Source organism: Leopardus geoffroyi, chromosome A1 (assembly GCF_018350155.1).
Source record: "Leopardus geoffroyi isolate Oge1 chromosome A1, O.geoffroyi_Oge1_pat1.0, whole genome shotgun sequence".
NCBI classification, from domain to species: domain Eukaryota; kingdom Metazoa; phylum Chordata; class Mammalia; order Carnivora; family Felidae; genus Leopardus; species Leopardus geoffroyi.
The window spans coordinates 144,646,096-144,664,187 of record NC_059326.1 but is presented as its reverse complement, the minus strand read 5'-3'; the positions used below and the strand labels follow the sequence as shown (position 1 = coordinate 144,664,187).

The following is an 18,092-nucleotide window of genomic DNA, read 5'->3' as shown; positions in this document are numbered from 1 at the left end:
AACATTCTAAGCAGCAAATGGCACAGTTACACAAACAACAGCTTTAGGATGATTTAGGATTATATTTTCCATGTTTAAATTTTTCTGTTTGGTTCTTTGACAGATCAACCTGGTCCGTTTTACATAGTAATCTTTTTCTTTCTTTCCTTCCTTCCTTCCTTTCTTTCCTTTCTCCTTTCTTTCTGTCTTTCTTTCTTTCTTTCTTTCTTTCTTTCTTTCTTTCTCTCATTCTCTCATCCTTCCTTCCTCCCTCCCTCCCTCTCTCTCTCTTTCTTTCTTTCTGACTTTATTATATTTTAAACATTCTTATTTTACAGTCTTTTCCAAGTTGTCACCAACAGTGTTAATTCTATCATTCACTGTGCTTCTGACTCACTCAAAATAGATAATTTACTCACAAGACTTGTGATTTCTGATTCTGAGCACACTGTAATGAGCCCTGAATTGTAGAAGTGTTGCTAACGGAGTGACTTTGTGTATGCTTCTACCAAGAAGTCTTAGGATTTCAAGAGTCTCAAAAACCGCTTTTACATTAATTCCTCAGTTTGGATTTTTCATACCATGTGAATACGATACATTTAAATTTCAAATCTATATAGGTTGGAAACACACTCATTTTTTTTTAAGGAGATTTTTTTTTAACTCAGAACCCAAAACAAAGACAAACTTCCTTAATTATTTTTTGGGCTAACAGGAAGAGGTTTTGAGTTCTTATTTCACAGTTGTGATACTCTTCCAAAATCTAGGCTTTAAACAGGGAGCTTAATTCCTTTAAGGGGCCCAAGGCTGCCTCTCATTCCCTTCAGTTAAAACCCCTTGGGCTTGAGACCAATACTCAATCTAAAATCATTCTCAGGCCTCTATGTCTTCAGCTTATAAGCTTTCTACTCTAATTTTAAGTTTCTTTGGTATTTCTGATAACCAGAGATTACCTTTTATTCCTGTAAATATCACCAATGTATTAAATTTTTTCTTTTATACTGATTTTAAAGATTTATTAATTTACGTAATCTCTCAACCCATGTAGCTTGAACTCACCACCCCAAGTCAAGAGCTGAACACTCTACTGACTGAGCCAGCCAGGCGCCCTTTTATTCTGATTTTATATGTTAAGCACTTCTGTTTTTATATCTAGAGAGGATTTAAATCAGCTCAGTCCTCCACACAGTCAGAATTGGAACCTGAGATAAATATTTTAGATCCAAAAGAGATTTATGTGATAACTTTTGACCATCTCATTATCCAGTGTCATACCTCATTCATAAATCTTTCTGATTTACTGTGTGAAGCATTACAATTATTTTCAATAGAAAAAAAGGAAAATTTCACTTACACTCAAGTTTCAGGAGAACAAAACATACATGTAGTCTGAACCGCAACTCAAAAGACCATGTAATAAAAATCCTCATTTCCTAGAGGCTCCATAGACAGGGTGCAGTGACAACATGAGTGTGAACAAACAGAACTCTCAGGGGCTCTGGGTCCACCAGCTCTATTTCAACGAGAGTATCCTGTCTTTATCTTGCTTGCATTTGGGACTTTCAATAATACTGCACTGAAGAACGGGTTCTCTTCCATAAAAAGTTAAGACTATAATAGAATTTATAAATATGAGTATGTGTATGAATATATTTATATTGGAAGGCAGGGTATTATTCATGACCATATAAGCCTGTCTTTTAATTGTGCTGGGGAAAAGTGACTTGAGCCCTGGGAAAATGAATATACTTCACTCATTCAAGAAGAATCGTGATAAGCAAGGTGTCACATATCTTTAAGGATGTATCAAATTTATATGAATTACAGTAAACCTTGAAATTAATAGGGTTAATAGAGTAACTTTTATGTTCACAATAGCCCCAGGTAGTTTTGATGCAACTGGTCCCTGACAATTGTTGAAAATGACTTCTCCAGCAGGGTCTTTTGAGGATCTTGCTTAAGCCAATACCTGCTCAAAGGTCAGTAGTCTACTGTGTCACCATGCTTTTTTCTTCTGAGAAGAAAGGTTAGGTTCAATTTTTCTCTTTTAATTCACCTTTTTATGTTGAAGTAAAAAATTCCCTATTGATTCCAGAGAAGCTATTTTAAGGGAGAAAGCATGTGAGAGTGCTATGGATTTGTCTACACAAGGTATACATTTTGACACATCTGCCCAAACCAAGCTCAGAGGTGAATTTTAATTCTGCATTTTAGTTAATACCCATAATTATAGACAAATCTGTTTAATATACCATTATGTATGACAGGAAGACAAGCATAAATGAATGCACTATATTGAAATGAATGGTCAAATCCTCAGCCTCAAATTTTTCCCTATAAATAGATGAAAAGGAAAAGAATTATTGGTCAAGACCATTAGCCATTTGTTCATTTTGTTGGAGGTGCCAACAGTTAATTATGGGCTTACTGGTGTAACTAAAGGTGTAATTAATCATTCAAGCAATTGTTACTTCTAAAAATTACAGCTTCAGAGAAAGAGGCCTGGAAAAATCAATAGTCTTAATTTTTTTTTTTTTTAATTTTTTTTTTTTTCCAACGTTTATTTATTTTTGGGACAGAGAGAGACAGAGCATGAACGGGGGAGGGGCAGAGAGAGAGGGAGACACAGAATCGGAAACAGGCTCCAGGCTCTGAGCCATCAGCCCAGAGCCTGACGCGGGGCTCGAACTCACGGACCGCGAGATCGTGACCTGGCTGAAGTCGGACGCTTAACCGACTGCGCCACCCAGACGCCCCTCAATAGTCTTAATTTTTGTAAAGAGTTCTTTATGTGAAACTGGGAATGTATCAATCCTCAGGAACTACTTTATTATCTTAAATAAGAGCTACATGTGATTAGCATAACATGGTATAATAGCTTAGCAATGTGGCTTTAAATCAAGTCATGAAAAAATTAAGATCCACCAAAATAAAAAGTGACAAAAATAAAATGACAAAATAATGGGGAACATATTCAAAATTTGAATTGAAAGATGTTTATTTCCCTAGTCTGGAAGGATAGCTCCAATGAATAAATGTCTATTTGGCATAAACAGACAAGAGACAGAAATGGCAGAAAATGTTAATCTCATTGATAAATATAGAAATGTAAATTAAAACCACTAGAGAATCATACCACTTTTCCATTAAATCGGAAGATGTGATAAATATGATAAAATTCAACCTTGGCACAGAACTTAGAAAAAAGTTACACTGGTATCTTGCCAATGATGTAGTGAGATGATGCATTTTGGCAACCTGTCAAGTCATGAATCATGAAATCACGGAAGTGATCAGACCCTTTGTACCAACCTTACCCTCTGTGGGGAAGATATGCCAACAAGGACTTTGATAGGGGAAGAAACTCCCTGTAAAACAATGTTTAGCATGACATCACATATTAATGCTAAAATCTGGGATATATCCATTTATTTAGGAAAAGCTGGAAAAATGGTATGTTAATGTGGTAGTGTGTGTGTGTGTGTGTGTGTGTGTGTGTGTGTGGCTATTAGAATACACCAATATGAAGAATCTGCAGGAATAAAGATGTAAATGAGGTAAAATGTGAAAATTATGTATATACATACACTGAGAGCCAAACTGTGAAATTATTTCTGTATGACAGGATTCTAGGGGGTTTAGAGATGGAAACCATTAATTTTCAGGGTGGAGCTTTTCCATTTAATTGTGCAAAAGTGATCTGTGGAGTTGTTAACCCAGGGAAGGGTGGGGGGTGCCTGGAATGTAGACTCAGGAATCTGCAAGTTTACAAAAACCCTCAGGCAACTCTACTATAGTTATCTGTGGAAATACTTTGATAAACATTAATTTAATGTGCTGAGTGTTGAGAATATTTTTAGTTCCTTTTTATGTCCATATTTTTACATATACATAATAAAATATTAAATAGTACATTTTCAAGCTTTCAGTGGGCTCATCTTATTAATAATGAATCTGTCCAGAGACATATTGGGAGACTGACAAATAGCACCAATGTATGTGTAGCACATAATTTCCTCCATAAAATGAAATTGCTTCAAGCAGAGAAGAAAGCCAGTTGAGATGTGCTGCTTGGCAGCAACCTAGGCTCAATCAACAGTGGAGCACTCTGTCCCTACCATCCACCAATCAAACCTTGCATCGGCAAAATCACTAAGTATCTCAGAGCGTTCACCGTTCTACTCAGCCTTTAATAGCATTTGACACGTGACCACTCCCTCCTTGGTACACTTTCCTCAGTTGACTTCCAGGACACCACACCCTCTTGGCTGTCCTACCACACTAGTGGAACCTTCTCAGTCCTCTTGCTGTTCTCCATGACTCCTCAGTCAGTCCATGGCCTTTTTCTCATTTCTATCTGTACTTACTCTCTGGATGGTCTCAATACTCTCACAGACTTAAATACCACCTAACTGACACAGACTCTCCCACCCAGACCTCTCTCCTAAATGCTGGACTGCTGCTTACTTAACAACTCCATGCAAATGTCTAACAGCCTTCTGAAACTGAACATATCCAGAGTAAGCTTCTGATAATTCACCACAAAATCTCCCTGTCCCAGAAGATTTTCCCATCCTGTTAATGACAACTCCATTCTTCCCATTGCTCAGGCCAAAAACTCTGAAGACGTCCTTAAATCTTCTTTCTCTCTCACACCCCAAATATAAGCCATAATAAAACCCTGTTGGTTTGACCTTAAAAATGAGCCCAGAATCAAAACCTTTATCTCCAACTCCATTCCTACCATTGGTCTGAGCCTTCAAGACTTCTAACCTGGATTATCACAGTAGCCTTCTCGTTCAGCTCCCCACTTCCAGTCCTGCCCTCTGCTCCCAGTCTATGCAGGTAAAACAGCAGGTAAAGAGATCCTTTTAAAAGTGAAGTCAGATGATGGAATTCCTTCATCAAACCTTTTAAGAGCTTTTCATTGGACTCAGAATCCAAGCTAAAGCCCTTTCATTGGTTTAGGAGGCCTTCCTTGGTTGGACTTCTGTTACCTCTCTGACTTCCTCTTCTCCTGTTGTCCCTCTCGCACAATCCATTTCAACCACACCGACTTCATGCTATTCTTCAAAATATGCAGTGTCCGCCTACTTTAGAGTCTTTGCAATGGCTCTTCCCCCTGTTTGAAATGACTTCCCCTTTATCATATATTTACAATGGTATTTCCATCACCTGTCGTTGTTTAGATGTCTCCTGCAGCCTGAGGTGACCACCATTTTAAAACTGTACTGACCCACACCTACCCCCAGTAACGCAATCCTTCCTACTCTGTCCTATCACCTTCTAACATAAAACAGTATGTACTTATTTAGTACATTTATTGTTTATTTTCAATCTTCCTCACACTAGAATGTAAGCTACATAAGGTCAGTGAATTTTTCTTGTTGTTGTCTCTTTTGTTCATGACATATCACAGGTGCCTAAGCAGTGCCTGGCATATAGTATCACTGCAAAAATATACTTGCTGAATACATGAAATAACATGTGTTAAAGTCATACAACAACAGGTTCCATTAAACATAGTAATTTCATGAATTATATCATTGTCACTCAAAAAGATATAACTTTCTGTTAGCTTTATTCTCCAATTCACTTATAGATACCATCTAGTAGGACTTAACATATTAGCCATAGAGACTTGGAAAAATATGAACAAGTTGTGTACTTCTGCCTCAAGATGTAGTTTAATAGAAAGACTCACTTGGATGCTTATGGCAAAGCATTGTATCCTTTCTTTAAAAAAAAAACAATCATAGGATCATCCATGCACCCAAGGGTCTTTCTTTCTTTAGCAATGCCTCACCAGGCATGCTAAGTAAGGTTATTTAGAGCTTTTATCAATTTTGTACCTTAGGAGCCTCAGTTCCATCATAAGGTAGAAGCTAGAAGCAGCTGGAAAAAAACCTTTGCCTCCTCATATTCTCTCCAGTCTTCCTACTCATCTTGGCTTCCCAACACCTATAAAACTGTGTTGCATTAAGCTGTCCACTTTTCCTTTCTTCCCTACTGGCCTGCCTATCTCAATGAGACCAGAGACCATCACCATATCTCTGATACCTACAAGATACCTGGCAGAAATAGTCATAGAATCAGTGAATGATTCAGAATTTCATTAGGTAAGAGATGCATTACAGAGTCTAAAGTATTAATTCATACGGCACAGAGCTAATGAAAGTATTAATAAATCACAAGGATATAATTATGCAAATACAGAAGAGCCCATGTTTTCATTCCTTTTTCGGCCATAAAAGAAGCACCTTCACTTCAAGCTATTTATTCACCATCAAAGGAGTCCTGGGGATATATAAGTAAAAATCTAGCACTCTTGTAGAGTTTGTTTAGAATGCCAATAAAAGACATGGATTAGATATGACTTATGACTCAACACAGTTGTGTAACTTTGGACAAATACTTAGCCTTCCAAACCTGAGATTTCTCACCTGTGAAATGGAACTGATATTTCTGTTTACCTTCCGAATACTAGTATAAAGATCAAATTAGATTAAGTCTGTAAAAAGCTCTTTGACATATCAAAATAATTAATTTTTCCTTTCCTTGTCTGTTCTCCCTCAGTTTTCAGTCACTCAGAAAAAATTAAGTAACTGAAGAACTAAGACATAGCTCAAATTTTTACCTAAGTTTTATATACAAACTACTATGAGCTCTTCAGAAAAGGATAAGGTGGGGCGCCTGGGTGGTTCAGTCAGTTAAGTGTCGATCTCTTGACTTCAGCTCAGGTCACGATCTCACAGTTTGTAGGTTCAAGCCCCACATTGGGCTCTGCGCTGGCAGTGCAGAGACTGCTGGGATTCTCTCTCTCCCCCCCTCCCCTGCTCGTGTGCTCTGTCTGTCTCTCTCTCTCTCCAAATAAATGAATAAACCTCTAAAAAAAAGAAAAATAGAAGGCAATTGAATCTATAGTATATGCTTTTTCCATTTGCCCCAGTCTTCCTTGAGTTAACAACTTAGAAGATAATTACCAAGTCTTCTGTTAATATTATCCTTACATGAACATTTGTCTCCAAATTGGCTAATGGAGTAAACATCACGTGGAGCTTGTATTTAGGAATGTACAAGCCCAATCACGACCAGTTTTGATATATTTCCAATTTCTGAATAAATGCAGGAATCCCTTAACTGGGCATTGTGGATCAAGGAAAAGTAAGCAAATCTGTTTCCTAGTTTTTTCAATATAAAATACAGGAAAGCTCATTTTCATATTTCATACTATATACAGTTTCTCTTCTTTGATGTGATTCTTTAATTTGTGATTTCTCATCAGAGCCCTTGTTAGCTGTTTTTGCATCTCTCACAATTCTCCTACCTCAGAAACAAATAAGCAAAAGATAAGCTAGTGGAGGTCGCTGGAGAATTTATTACTAACAGGGCAATTTTAACACCGTTCAATACACGTGATTACATTCACAGGCTGTACAAGAATGCCTAGGAACTAAAATGCAAGTACCACACTTCAGGTAAATTTTAGCCTTATAAAGAAAGACAAACAAACAACAACAAATGATCCCAGCTAGCAAGATACACAGTGGTGATGGCAGTGTCCACAGCAACTAGATGTATTTTTTTAACAAAAATAAAATAACTAAAAGCCTTCCCCCAAAATTTATGGTGTGAAATAAACACACACATACACAAACAAACAAAATCACAATTTATGGCAAACGCCACTCGCTTACCTGACTTATGTCACTCGTCCAGGCAGCTTTCTCCTGACGTGAAGGTGCCAACAGGACTACAGTGAATGGGGCAGCATCAGGAGGCTCCACTACTATTTTAAAATCTAGATGTCCAAACACTTGTCCAGAACCTTTGGCTTCAACACATGCAAACCAACCAATTAGATGTGAATATAAAAATATGTGTGATAGCTACTTTCACAGACTTCTGGTAATATGATGGATGTCCGTTGAAGTCCAGAATCTTATTTCAGCAACATGGCACTTCTTAGGCAAGGGGAAGCCTTTACTAAGCTCATAAGTAGACAAAAAAGCTGAGGTCAGCAGGTTACTCAGGACTAGGATCTCTGCCTTCTACTCATTTCCTCTTTTCTTTTTTTGAAATTTCCATAATCTACAGAATTCCAACAACTCTCTAATTTAATTCCTTTTCTGCCTTCCACTGAAAATTCACTATCGTGAGACAAATTCAATAAACCATGAATTCCCAAAGATGGTTTTAACGACACTCACAGGTTAAATGATTCAACAGAACTTTTCATATATAAACGACTTCAGGGAGTTTATTCTCAGCATCTCTCCTGCCTCCTTAAGCAGCTCGCCTTAGCTATAAGTAAATAAAAACTATAAGACCCTTTTATTCTACCATAAGTCTAAGAGATAGAATGTGACTTACAGTCATCATCACTTGCATCGGGCTCCTCAATCAAAGTACATTCTATTAGAGACAGAACCCCACCTGTCTGGAAACAAACCAATTTTTTATTAAGAGGCTGACAGTCTTGCATAAGTTGGGAAGCTCAGATACATAAACCTTATATTCAAATTGTCACAGAAGAAAGCATAGCAATTCTGCATCACAAATAATTTTTCATAGATTCCAAAACTACAGTTAGCTGTGTAAAAGTAATTAAACACATTGAATTTCATGATTCTTCTGCACCAACTGCCTCTCACTCCCAATGTTTATAAATTTAGCAAGTCAGCCTACAGGAGACTAGATGGCACCTTGAGAGTGAATGCAGCTAGACCCACCAACCAGGAAGTGCTTTAAGCAGCAGAAAGCCATCATCCTGGTGTTGGATAATAGTTGTTAGGTACTAATAACAAAAAGTATAGATAGGTACTTTTTCTATAAAGGGCCAGACAGTAAATCTTTTAGGCTTTACAAGCCATATCTCTATCGCAACTATTCAAATCTGCCATTTTAAAAGCATGAAAGCAGCCAGACAATATATAAACAAATGAGCATGGCTGTGTTCCAATAAAACTTTATTAACAGGCAGCAGGCTGTGGGCCATGGTTTGCTGACTCTTGGTATAGAGCAAGATAAAATAGGATTTAGCAAATATTCTATCAATATACTGCAGTGATTTAATAAGATTTTTGTAGCTCAGTAGTCATCAACTAGTAATTTTTTCTAGGTTATGATTTTAATTGCACTTCTTTATGGAAATGGACACTTAAATTTCTATTTTTTGGATTCGATTAACAACAAAGTACATGCCAGGCTTAGCAACTGTACATTACCTCACTATGCAATTGTGACAATCTGGGTTTTATGATACTGGATATGGGAAAGCCATAATTAAATTAATCTCAATCCCTCTTAAGTGCATGGAACATAAATGGAATAGTCACATAAAACCCATACCTTGAGCAGATGCAGCTTTCCTCCTGAACTTCTTGTACAAATTAAAAAGTGTTTTGTAAATAAGAAGCACTGTCTTTCTCCTTCCTTTTTCAAAGACAGTGAACCCAGGCGAACTTTACTAAGTTTCCCCCTCTCAACAGAAGGTACTTGAATAAGAGAACCTGGTGATCACAAAAGTGAAGAATACACAGCAATTAAAATTTTTTCAAGTGAGAGCTATTCTTTTTTTTTTTTTTTTTTTTTTTTTTTTTTAATTTTTTTTTTTTTCAACGTTTATTTATTTTTGGGACAGAGAGAGACAGAGCATGAACGGGCGAGGGGCAGAGAGAGAGGGAGACACAGAATAGGAAACAGGCTCCAGGCTCTGAGCCATCAGCACAGAGCCCGATGCGGGGCTCGAACTCCCGGACTGTGAGATCGTGACCTGGCTGAAGTCGGACGCTTAACCGACTGCGCCACCCAGGCGCCCCTCAAGTGAGAGCTATTCTTGATGCAATAAACTCTAGGACCTGTTTCCCAAGATACCAAGGATTTATTTGATGCACCATTGGAAGTAAATCCTCTACACTCTGAGCAGAAGAGAGAATGCATTGTGTTTTAAGGGCCTAACTAATTGTCACTATTTTTTGATTTATTGATTTCAGAGAGAAGGAGAGAGAGCAAGCAGCAAAGCAGCAGAGAGAGGGAGAGAGAGAATCCCAAGCAGGTTCCACACTGTCCGCCCAGAGCCCAACTCGAGGCTCGATCCCATGGGCTGTGAGATCATGACCTGAGCTCATATCAAGAGTTGGATGCTTACCCAACTGAGCCGCTCAGTCACCCCTAATTCCTACTATTTTTATAAAACATTTCAGACTTGATTATTTACTAATAAACTGTAAAATAAATTTGAAAGAAAGCCAAACTGAATTCAGAGGACAAGGCACTTGTGTCATCTGTCCCTTGGTGATCTTATCTCAATCAATTTAAGAATAAGATATATGGGGCGCCTGGATGGCTCAGCCCATTAAGCGTCTGACTTCGGCTCAGGTCATGATCTCATGGTTCGCAAGTTCGAGGCCAGTGTCACGCTCTGTGCTGACAGCTGAGAGCCTGGAGCCTGCTTGGGATTCTGTGTCTCCCTCTCTCTCTGCCCCTCTCCTGCTTGTGCTCTGTCTCTCTGTCCTTCTCTCTCAAAAACATATAAAAAATATTTTAAAAAATTTTTAAAAGAAATTAAAAAAAGAACAAGATATATACTGTATAATTGCATATAGTAATAAAATAACATAGTAAAAAGAAGATACAATTTATTCTTCCTGAGGCACTGTAGGTAGACAAATAACATAATAAAAAATAAAATTTACACTGCACGTATATTATAAAAATAAACAAACTAAACAATTCAATGCAACTTAGTTAATTTTTAAAGGGCAGCTATTTCAGATTATATTTAAATTATGTGTGATAAAAATTTTGTGGAATTTAAATGGAAAAGAACTCATAAAGTCTATACCCAGAGCATTCCCGTGAACAAAACTGTCTTCTATTCAATGTGAGAATCTCTACATAGATTTTATACAAGTTCATCCTAATAATGACCTCCCCACAAAATAAAATTCCAATCTAAGTTAGACAGCAAACCAAAACAAACACTAGGAAAGATTCTTGTCAATACCTTGACTTCTGAAATAGTGATATTACTGAGTCAGCGATATTACTACTATTTGTTCAATCTACCACTACTCAAAATGCAGCCTTACAAAGACACATATCAGTCTCATAAGAACCGTTAACTGCATATTCAACCCTTAAATATTAACAGGGGTCAGCACTAAAAAATGAGATTGCAGGCAACCTCATTTCCTCTTCATACATTTTCTGCGTTTCCTGATTTTTTTTTTAATGGTCACAGATTCCTTTGATAAGTGGGGAAAGCCCCACTAAAGTTGTTCGTATACGTAAAATGGTAAAACTATGACTGTGGGTCACAAAATGTTCACGTTAGCATATGAATACTCCAAACAGCATCTACTTTTTAACAGAGCTGAAGGTGGGGAGGTGGGTAGATGAGGAGCAAGCCTCCGTGTGCAGATTCCATCTCCTCAAGTGAGTGTTTAGGTGGGACTGCTAGACAGAGGCAAAGTAGGCAGCTATTTGGGGGCCTAAAGAACAGCATGGAAGTAGTCCTGGGGAAGGCTGTGGGCCCTGGGAACAAAGGGTAGGAGAAGGCTTGACTCCACCGAAGGGAACGGGCAAGGGGAGAGCGAATGAAGGAGGTGAGGCAGGTGGGAGCAAGCTGTCAGAGAGCGCGGGCAGCAAGTAATTAAATTTGAAGAGCAGAGGAGGGGTGGGGAGAGCAAAAGGCAGACTGCCTAGATAAGTAAATGAGTAACAGCAGAAGGACTGCACTCATGGGGCTCACGGGGCAGAATCAAAGCCAGAGGAGCTCTTTCGGAGGACCTGGTTCGCCCCTGATTTCATAGAAGGGAAAACTGAGGCCTGAGGGGCTGAGCAGCCGTCACCTGAGTGAGCCACACTGCCAAGAGATGGCAGTGGATTCAGCAACATAAACAATGACACCTGGAAAGGGATCGGATAGGAAAGGACAGTCGGTTGTAGCTTTGCCATGGGGGGTCGTGAGATCAGCTAGGGCAGAGTGAAAGACCGGAGCTGAAGACAAATAAATGTCCTGGTGGATAAACAGGTTCAGGAGTCATTTTCAGAAAGGTTATAACCAAGTTTATGAAGATTCAATATAATGTGTCGTTAAGTGCTTCTAGCATTTAATGATTTTGCAGATCAGAAATTACAGAATACATGTTTGCTCATATATTAGTAATACTGTGGATTAAAACTTTGAGGTAAAATAAATAAACATTTCCTTGTGAACGATACACTAATATGTTTAATCGATAACCGTTCATCCTGTATATTCAGTCTATCCAGAAGTCTATATGTCAGAATTAAAAGTGAGGGATTTCAACACTATTGTTCGGTTTATAAAATAATCATATTGGGAAAAACATGTTAAGTGGACTTTTTTTATATTTCATTTTATGTTTGACCTGGTGTTTCAATACAACTCTAAGACTTGAAGATTCCTCTCTAGTTAGTAAAAATTAAAGGAATAGTTTGTATTAGTAATTCCTCAATATCAGACCATTGCTATGACACAGTTCCTTGTGTCTCTCTCAGTCAACCTAATAATTGGGGTCAATTTACAACAAAACTTGTGTTATTTCAATCACTAAATTCCCAAAGAATGGCATTCAGGACTAATGCCCTTATTCTTCATTCCACCCAGTGTGAAAAGGAATGATGAGCAACTTCCAGGTTACTGGGTTAGGCATTTGAGAAAGTACAAATATTTGTGGACCCCATTTTACAACTCCAAAGAACACTGCTACCCCAAAAGGACATGACTGTGAGTCGGGGAATAGTTAAGGTATCACAGAGGTCCGAGACTCATTCTCAATGCATTTCACTCTGAATTCAGTAACCTTCACTTAATTATCCTGGTTCACATTTCCACAAGACATTGGCTATGCATAATGGGTTTTCAGCAAAATGTCAATTTAGAGTGCCTCATCTTCTACTAAATGTTCATATATATTTCATGTTATTGAAAAACAGAAACTCATTCCAAAATTTAGATCTTGGTTTTTAAATTTATGTCATACTCTCACAGGCACTGGTTTAAATGCTTTTGTGGGTATCAGCTCATTAAATTTTCACCACGACCCTAAAATCTAGGTGCTATTAACTCCAACTTAAGGAGAGGAAACTGAGACAAAGAAAAGTTAAATAAATTGCTCAATATCCTACAGCAAGGAGATGGTGGAGGCAGAATTTGACCTCCAGCAACATGGCTATACTGTCTTCCTATTACTGTTTCAGACTCTTACACTTCAGTTCAACAAACTTTGAGTAGATTTTGGAACATAAATGACATTATCAGACTACATGGCGATACAGTCCTTTGCATCCTGCTCATCAACTGTTTAATGATTAGCATCAATTTACAATAAAACTTCTGTTACTTTAATCACTAAATTCCCACAGATTGACATTCAAGATTATCTGATGCCCCTATTCTAAGGAGGCCTTTCCGACGTCCTGGGCGACTTATTTTTTCTAGTCCTCAGAATAAACATTAATTTAAGGTTGAAACCACACATATATTTGTGCATATGCACACATGTACCCACACAAATACATACACACTGCAACATACCTCATACTATCTCTAAAAGTAAATAACACAAATACTAGCAGACAATTAGAGATAATTTGTAGTCCATTTCATAGGAAATGGAATCCATCAAAGTTTAAAAGAATAAAAAACCCACCTCGATGGGTTTAAAAGTCTGTTAAGGGTATGTAGTAAAAATGATAATAGGAGCAACCAAAGCAAAACAATGGAAACTTCCCAAATTATATGTAATTGGATTACTTTCTACTTTTGGATTAAGGTCTGTTTTTTTAAAGCCAACTTTATTGAATAATTCCTAAACACATTAACAACCAAAAATACAGAAAAATACTGTAAAGGCAAATCATTATATCAACATCAATACAATAATAGCATCAGCTGTATTAATAGCTAACAGAAGTGCTTTAAACATGTGGCAAAGAAAAAGCAATAAATAACATCTGGACATGAATCAAAGGCAGAGGTGGCTCCTGAGTATTTTTCCTCCGGGTGCACTGAAAAAAATGACTTATTCAATATATTCAACCTTCTAGCGTTTTTCATTATAGATGTTTTTTTCAAACTTAGATAAGAGCAGTCTCAGTTCATAGAAATAAATTACGATGTATCATACTTTTCAATCAAAAGCCTTTTCAGAAATAGAATACTAGTTACAGAAACATTTATTTGCATTCTCGCATATTATAAAGCTCCAGTCAATTAGTATTTTTTCAGTGAATTCCAAATGCAAGAAAAATACAAAATAAGACATCTAACAATCAAAACTGCAATTCAACCAGTAATTCAATTTAATCCAATGCCCATCTTTCAGGTATCTATAATGGAAAACAACAGATAAGGCAGGAGAGAATTCGTAAACACTGCCCTTCAGAGTTACAATTACTGGCAGAGACAGGCGTGCAAACATGTACCTACAATACACAAGAGGACGAAATACATGCATCGGGAGCAAGGGGCACGAAACCAGGAGGAAGGTAAATCCATTCTAACTGGAGGGAAGGGGAGAGAAAGATGAGGGGAACATTGTAAAAGGCTCTCTAGAGGTGTCTGACCTGAGCCTGGAAGGCCAAGCAGACCTTCAATAGGCACGGAAAGGATGGAAAAGGGCATTCCCAGGCCCCAGGCTGGGGAAAGCACACGTGAAGGCACACAGGCAGGCAAGTGCCTGGAAGGCAGAAAGCCAATATGGGAACACAGTCTCTGCGGAGGAATACAGGGGGAATTAGGAAGGCCTGATGTTGTTAGCATTATATTCCACTATATTTAAAGGAAAATTAGTATCAGAAGCCAAAAACTGAGAAAAGTTATCATTTCCTAAAATAAACTTCCAAACTTTAACATATGTGTACTTTCTCTCTTTATAAATAAATAATGGAAAATAGAACAGCACGTGTTAAACTTTTTTAAGTATTCTGTGCAAAAATTTATGTGCACAGCACAAGTAACGTCTTATTTGATGAGGTAAAAAAAAAAATTTTAAGCAGCACATTTTGGCAGGCAACGGAAATGCAAATATCTTCAAATGTTATTGGCACATTCTGAACAAAAACTACATTAAAGGTTAATCCTAGTTCCAAAATCTATGTGTCACTGCTCACCAAGTTCAAAATCATAAATGTGTGCAATGCATTGTCTCAAATCAATTCCGTGGGGGCATGGTCCCTTCCCTCAGAACACTTAAGCACTTAAAAAAAGAACTCTGGATGAGGTTTACTCCATGCACTCTGCAATGAGGGCCCTGGAGGGAGGGACACTGTTAGGCTGTTGCTTCTCCAAAGTTTCTGGCACAAATATCTTCAACACTACAAAAGCTTAAAATACTGGGTGATGCTCGGAAAGCACACATCCCACAAACAAGATACATGCACCATTACCAAAGCGTGTCAGGGGTCAACAGACATTTCTTTTGGCAACTGGAGTTGCCAACTGAATCAAATCATATCATGGGGGACTGATCCAGAAGTGCTGATGAAGAATGGGAACAAGAGACAGCTGTTTTCACTTCGGACATTGTCCCCACCACTATGTGAAAGGGCTTTGAGCAATGCAAGTTTCTCTTGGGCCTTTGCCTGTATATCGTCGCCACCTGGCACTGCCACTCTCATCGGCCAGACCGATCTGTCCTCCTTGGAGCTGTAGAGAATGTCTGGTCCACTGAGGAGGAGAGTCCAGTCAGAATGTAACTTACTGTCCCACTCGTGCTTTACTATTATTGTGTTGCTGTTTTTCATGGCCCCTGAAAAGAAACAGCACAAAGGTGGGCCTCAACCACAGCCTCGGTCAAGGCCATGGAGGTGTCCTGCATGAACAGTATCAATCACACAGCTACATCAAACCTGCTCCAAAATGGTTTCTGGGATCTGGCAATGGTAATGTGTAAGTTGCAGAGATGACTAAGACAGTGGGTCTACCAAACAAGGACTTACCTTGGCGGATAAAAGTTTGGCTGGTGTCCAGCAAAATATCACAACCCTCTACGATCATTCTTTCTATGGCAAGGTTCTTCCTTATGTTTTCAGTGTCACTCACTTCATCATGCATTATCCTATAGACACAGCACAGACAGATCACAGTAAGAGATATTTTCTGTAGCCCTAGCAGGTATGCAAAGAAGAGCTCCCTCTGGGAAGTTCAGTTTTGACTTGCATCAGTATAAAAGAGACTGTGGGGAGAGCAGACTTCCAGGCCTCAACAAGCCATGACCCAAACCAAAGCCAGTGTACATGATTCTAAACGACAAGTGGGTCACAAACCAATGAATACCCTGGGGAATGCAACAGGAAAGCAAAGTATTATTTTATGAACAGCAACCTTCATTGAAATTAGGATGCCATTTGTTAGGGTAGAGCAAATTAGAGGACTTTATACCATTTAGTCCATATAAGCTAAAGGAACACAGATGTAAATAATTCCTTGAAACACTGAAAAGTCACTGAAAAATGCAAAATATACATTCTCTAGCTTCTTGCCAAATATGAACACAAGGATTCCAATAAAGGTCGTTTTCCTATTATCCTGAAAGAAACATAAACCCAAATACAGCTATAATCTCAATTATATAAATTCACATGCTATAAAAAACATTTTCAACAATATATATTTTTCTTGGTTAAAATTAACATGTATTCTGATTCAGTACCATCTGAAGAGCTAGCATTTAATATTCAGGTGAATCTGAGAAGCTGGTCTGTGTCTTGCTTCTTGTTGCCTGGACATATATATTAGGTTTCCACAGAGACTAACTTGCTGCTTTCTCTAATCAAGCCTTTATTATGAGTTCTCCACATACCTGGACAGTTCCTCTAGTTTTGACTTAGCAAACTCCAGACTTTTCCTTTCCACATGCTCATGGGGTGTATGAGCTAGGAGTTCGTGAAGTGTGATGATATACCTGGGGATCTAAATGCAAAGGCCAGCATGAGCAAGAGGTCAGGATGAACAACACTGGGACACTCTCTACTGTGCCATCATCATGTCTGAGAAACTCATTTCTACCTTTACAGTTTTGAAACAAGGTATACTTCAAACCACACACACACACACACACACACACACACACACACACACACTTCACCAAGAGCACAAAAAAAGAGTAACAAAATATTATGTTCCAGAGAAACAATTGTTTCTTTAGGTTTTTTAATATAATCATATATTTCTTAATCACAACTTTTGAAAACTGGTTCATGGGGAAACATACAGCTATAATCAAATCACAAGAATCTGTATTTTAGGTATATTTGTTCACAATTTTTTTTAAATTCGGAATCCTACTGCAATATTCTGTTTAAGAATTAAAACTTGGGAGAAGAAGATATGTTCACCTTTATTACATTCTCATCCTACTTTACCTTAATTCATCCTTCTAGCAGTAAAAAGTATTGTTTAATTAGATTCTTTACTTGTAGTTTTGCTTATAGATAAACTATCTGAATTCTGTCAAAGGCAGAAACTCCACCAGGCCTATGAAGATGTTAATAGAACATAGTAGAGTTTTAATTAAAGTTATAGTGATTCTACATATTTATTTATTTTAATTTTTATTTATTTTTGAGATCATGAGAGAGACAGAGCACGAGCGGGGGAAGGGTAGAGAGACAGGGGAAACACAGAATCTGAAGCAGGCTCCAGCTGTCAGCTGTCCAGAACCCAAAGCAGGCTGAGCTGTCAGCACAGAGCCCGAAGCGGGGCTCGAACCCACGAACCATGAGATCATGACCTGAGCCGAAGTCATATGCCTAACTGACTCAGCCACCTAGGTACCCCTCTACATATTTGTTTTTTACTGGCTTACAAACTAAAATCTTTTAGAAAGCTGGGGCAGTGGACTTAATTATAATACCAACACACATGAACAACAGGCACCATAACCCCACCTGCTATGGGTCAGATTGGAGCTCAAGGTTTGCACGTACACCTAAACCTCCAGCAACAAAAGGGGAATTTGCCCCTTTTACACAGATAAGGAAACAAAGTGTGAACAGGTCTGGTAACTTGCCCACGGTGGTGTCACAGCAAATGACAGAGCCAGCCATGATCATGGTGGCTCTGACCAATGCAGGAACCC

General features: G+C 38.2%; 1 protein-coding gene across 4 annotated transcripts in view; it reads right to left on the bottom strand.

Annotated features, from left to right (window-relative positions):
- The window catches only part of RASGRF2 (Ras protein specific guanine nucleotide releasing factor 2), a 241,081-nt gene that overhangs the window by 114,603 nt on the left and 108,386 nt on the right, over positions 1-18,092 (bottom strand). For all 4 annotated transcript variants that reach the window (XM_045497080.1, XM_045497084.1, XM_045497075.1 and 1 more), the window contains exons 8-12: positions 16,815-16,924; positions 15,952-16,070; positions 9,331-9,491; positions 8,353-8,419; positions 7,677-7,813 (exon numbers count right to left, since the gene is read on the bottom strand). In XM_045497080.1, coding sequence (XP_045353036.1) covers positions 7,677-7,813; positions 8,353-8,419; positions 9,331-9,491; positions 15,952-16,070; positions 16,815-16,924 — 594 coding nt within the window. The remainder of the gene's footprint in view (positions 1-7,676; positions 7,814-8,352; positions 8,420-9,330; positions 9,492-15,951; positions 16,071-16,814; positions 16,925-18,092) is intronic.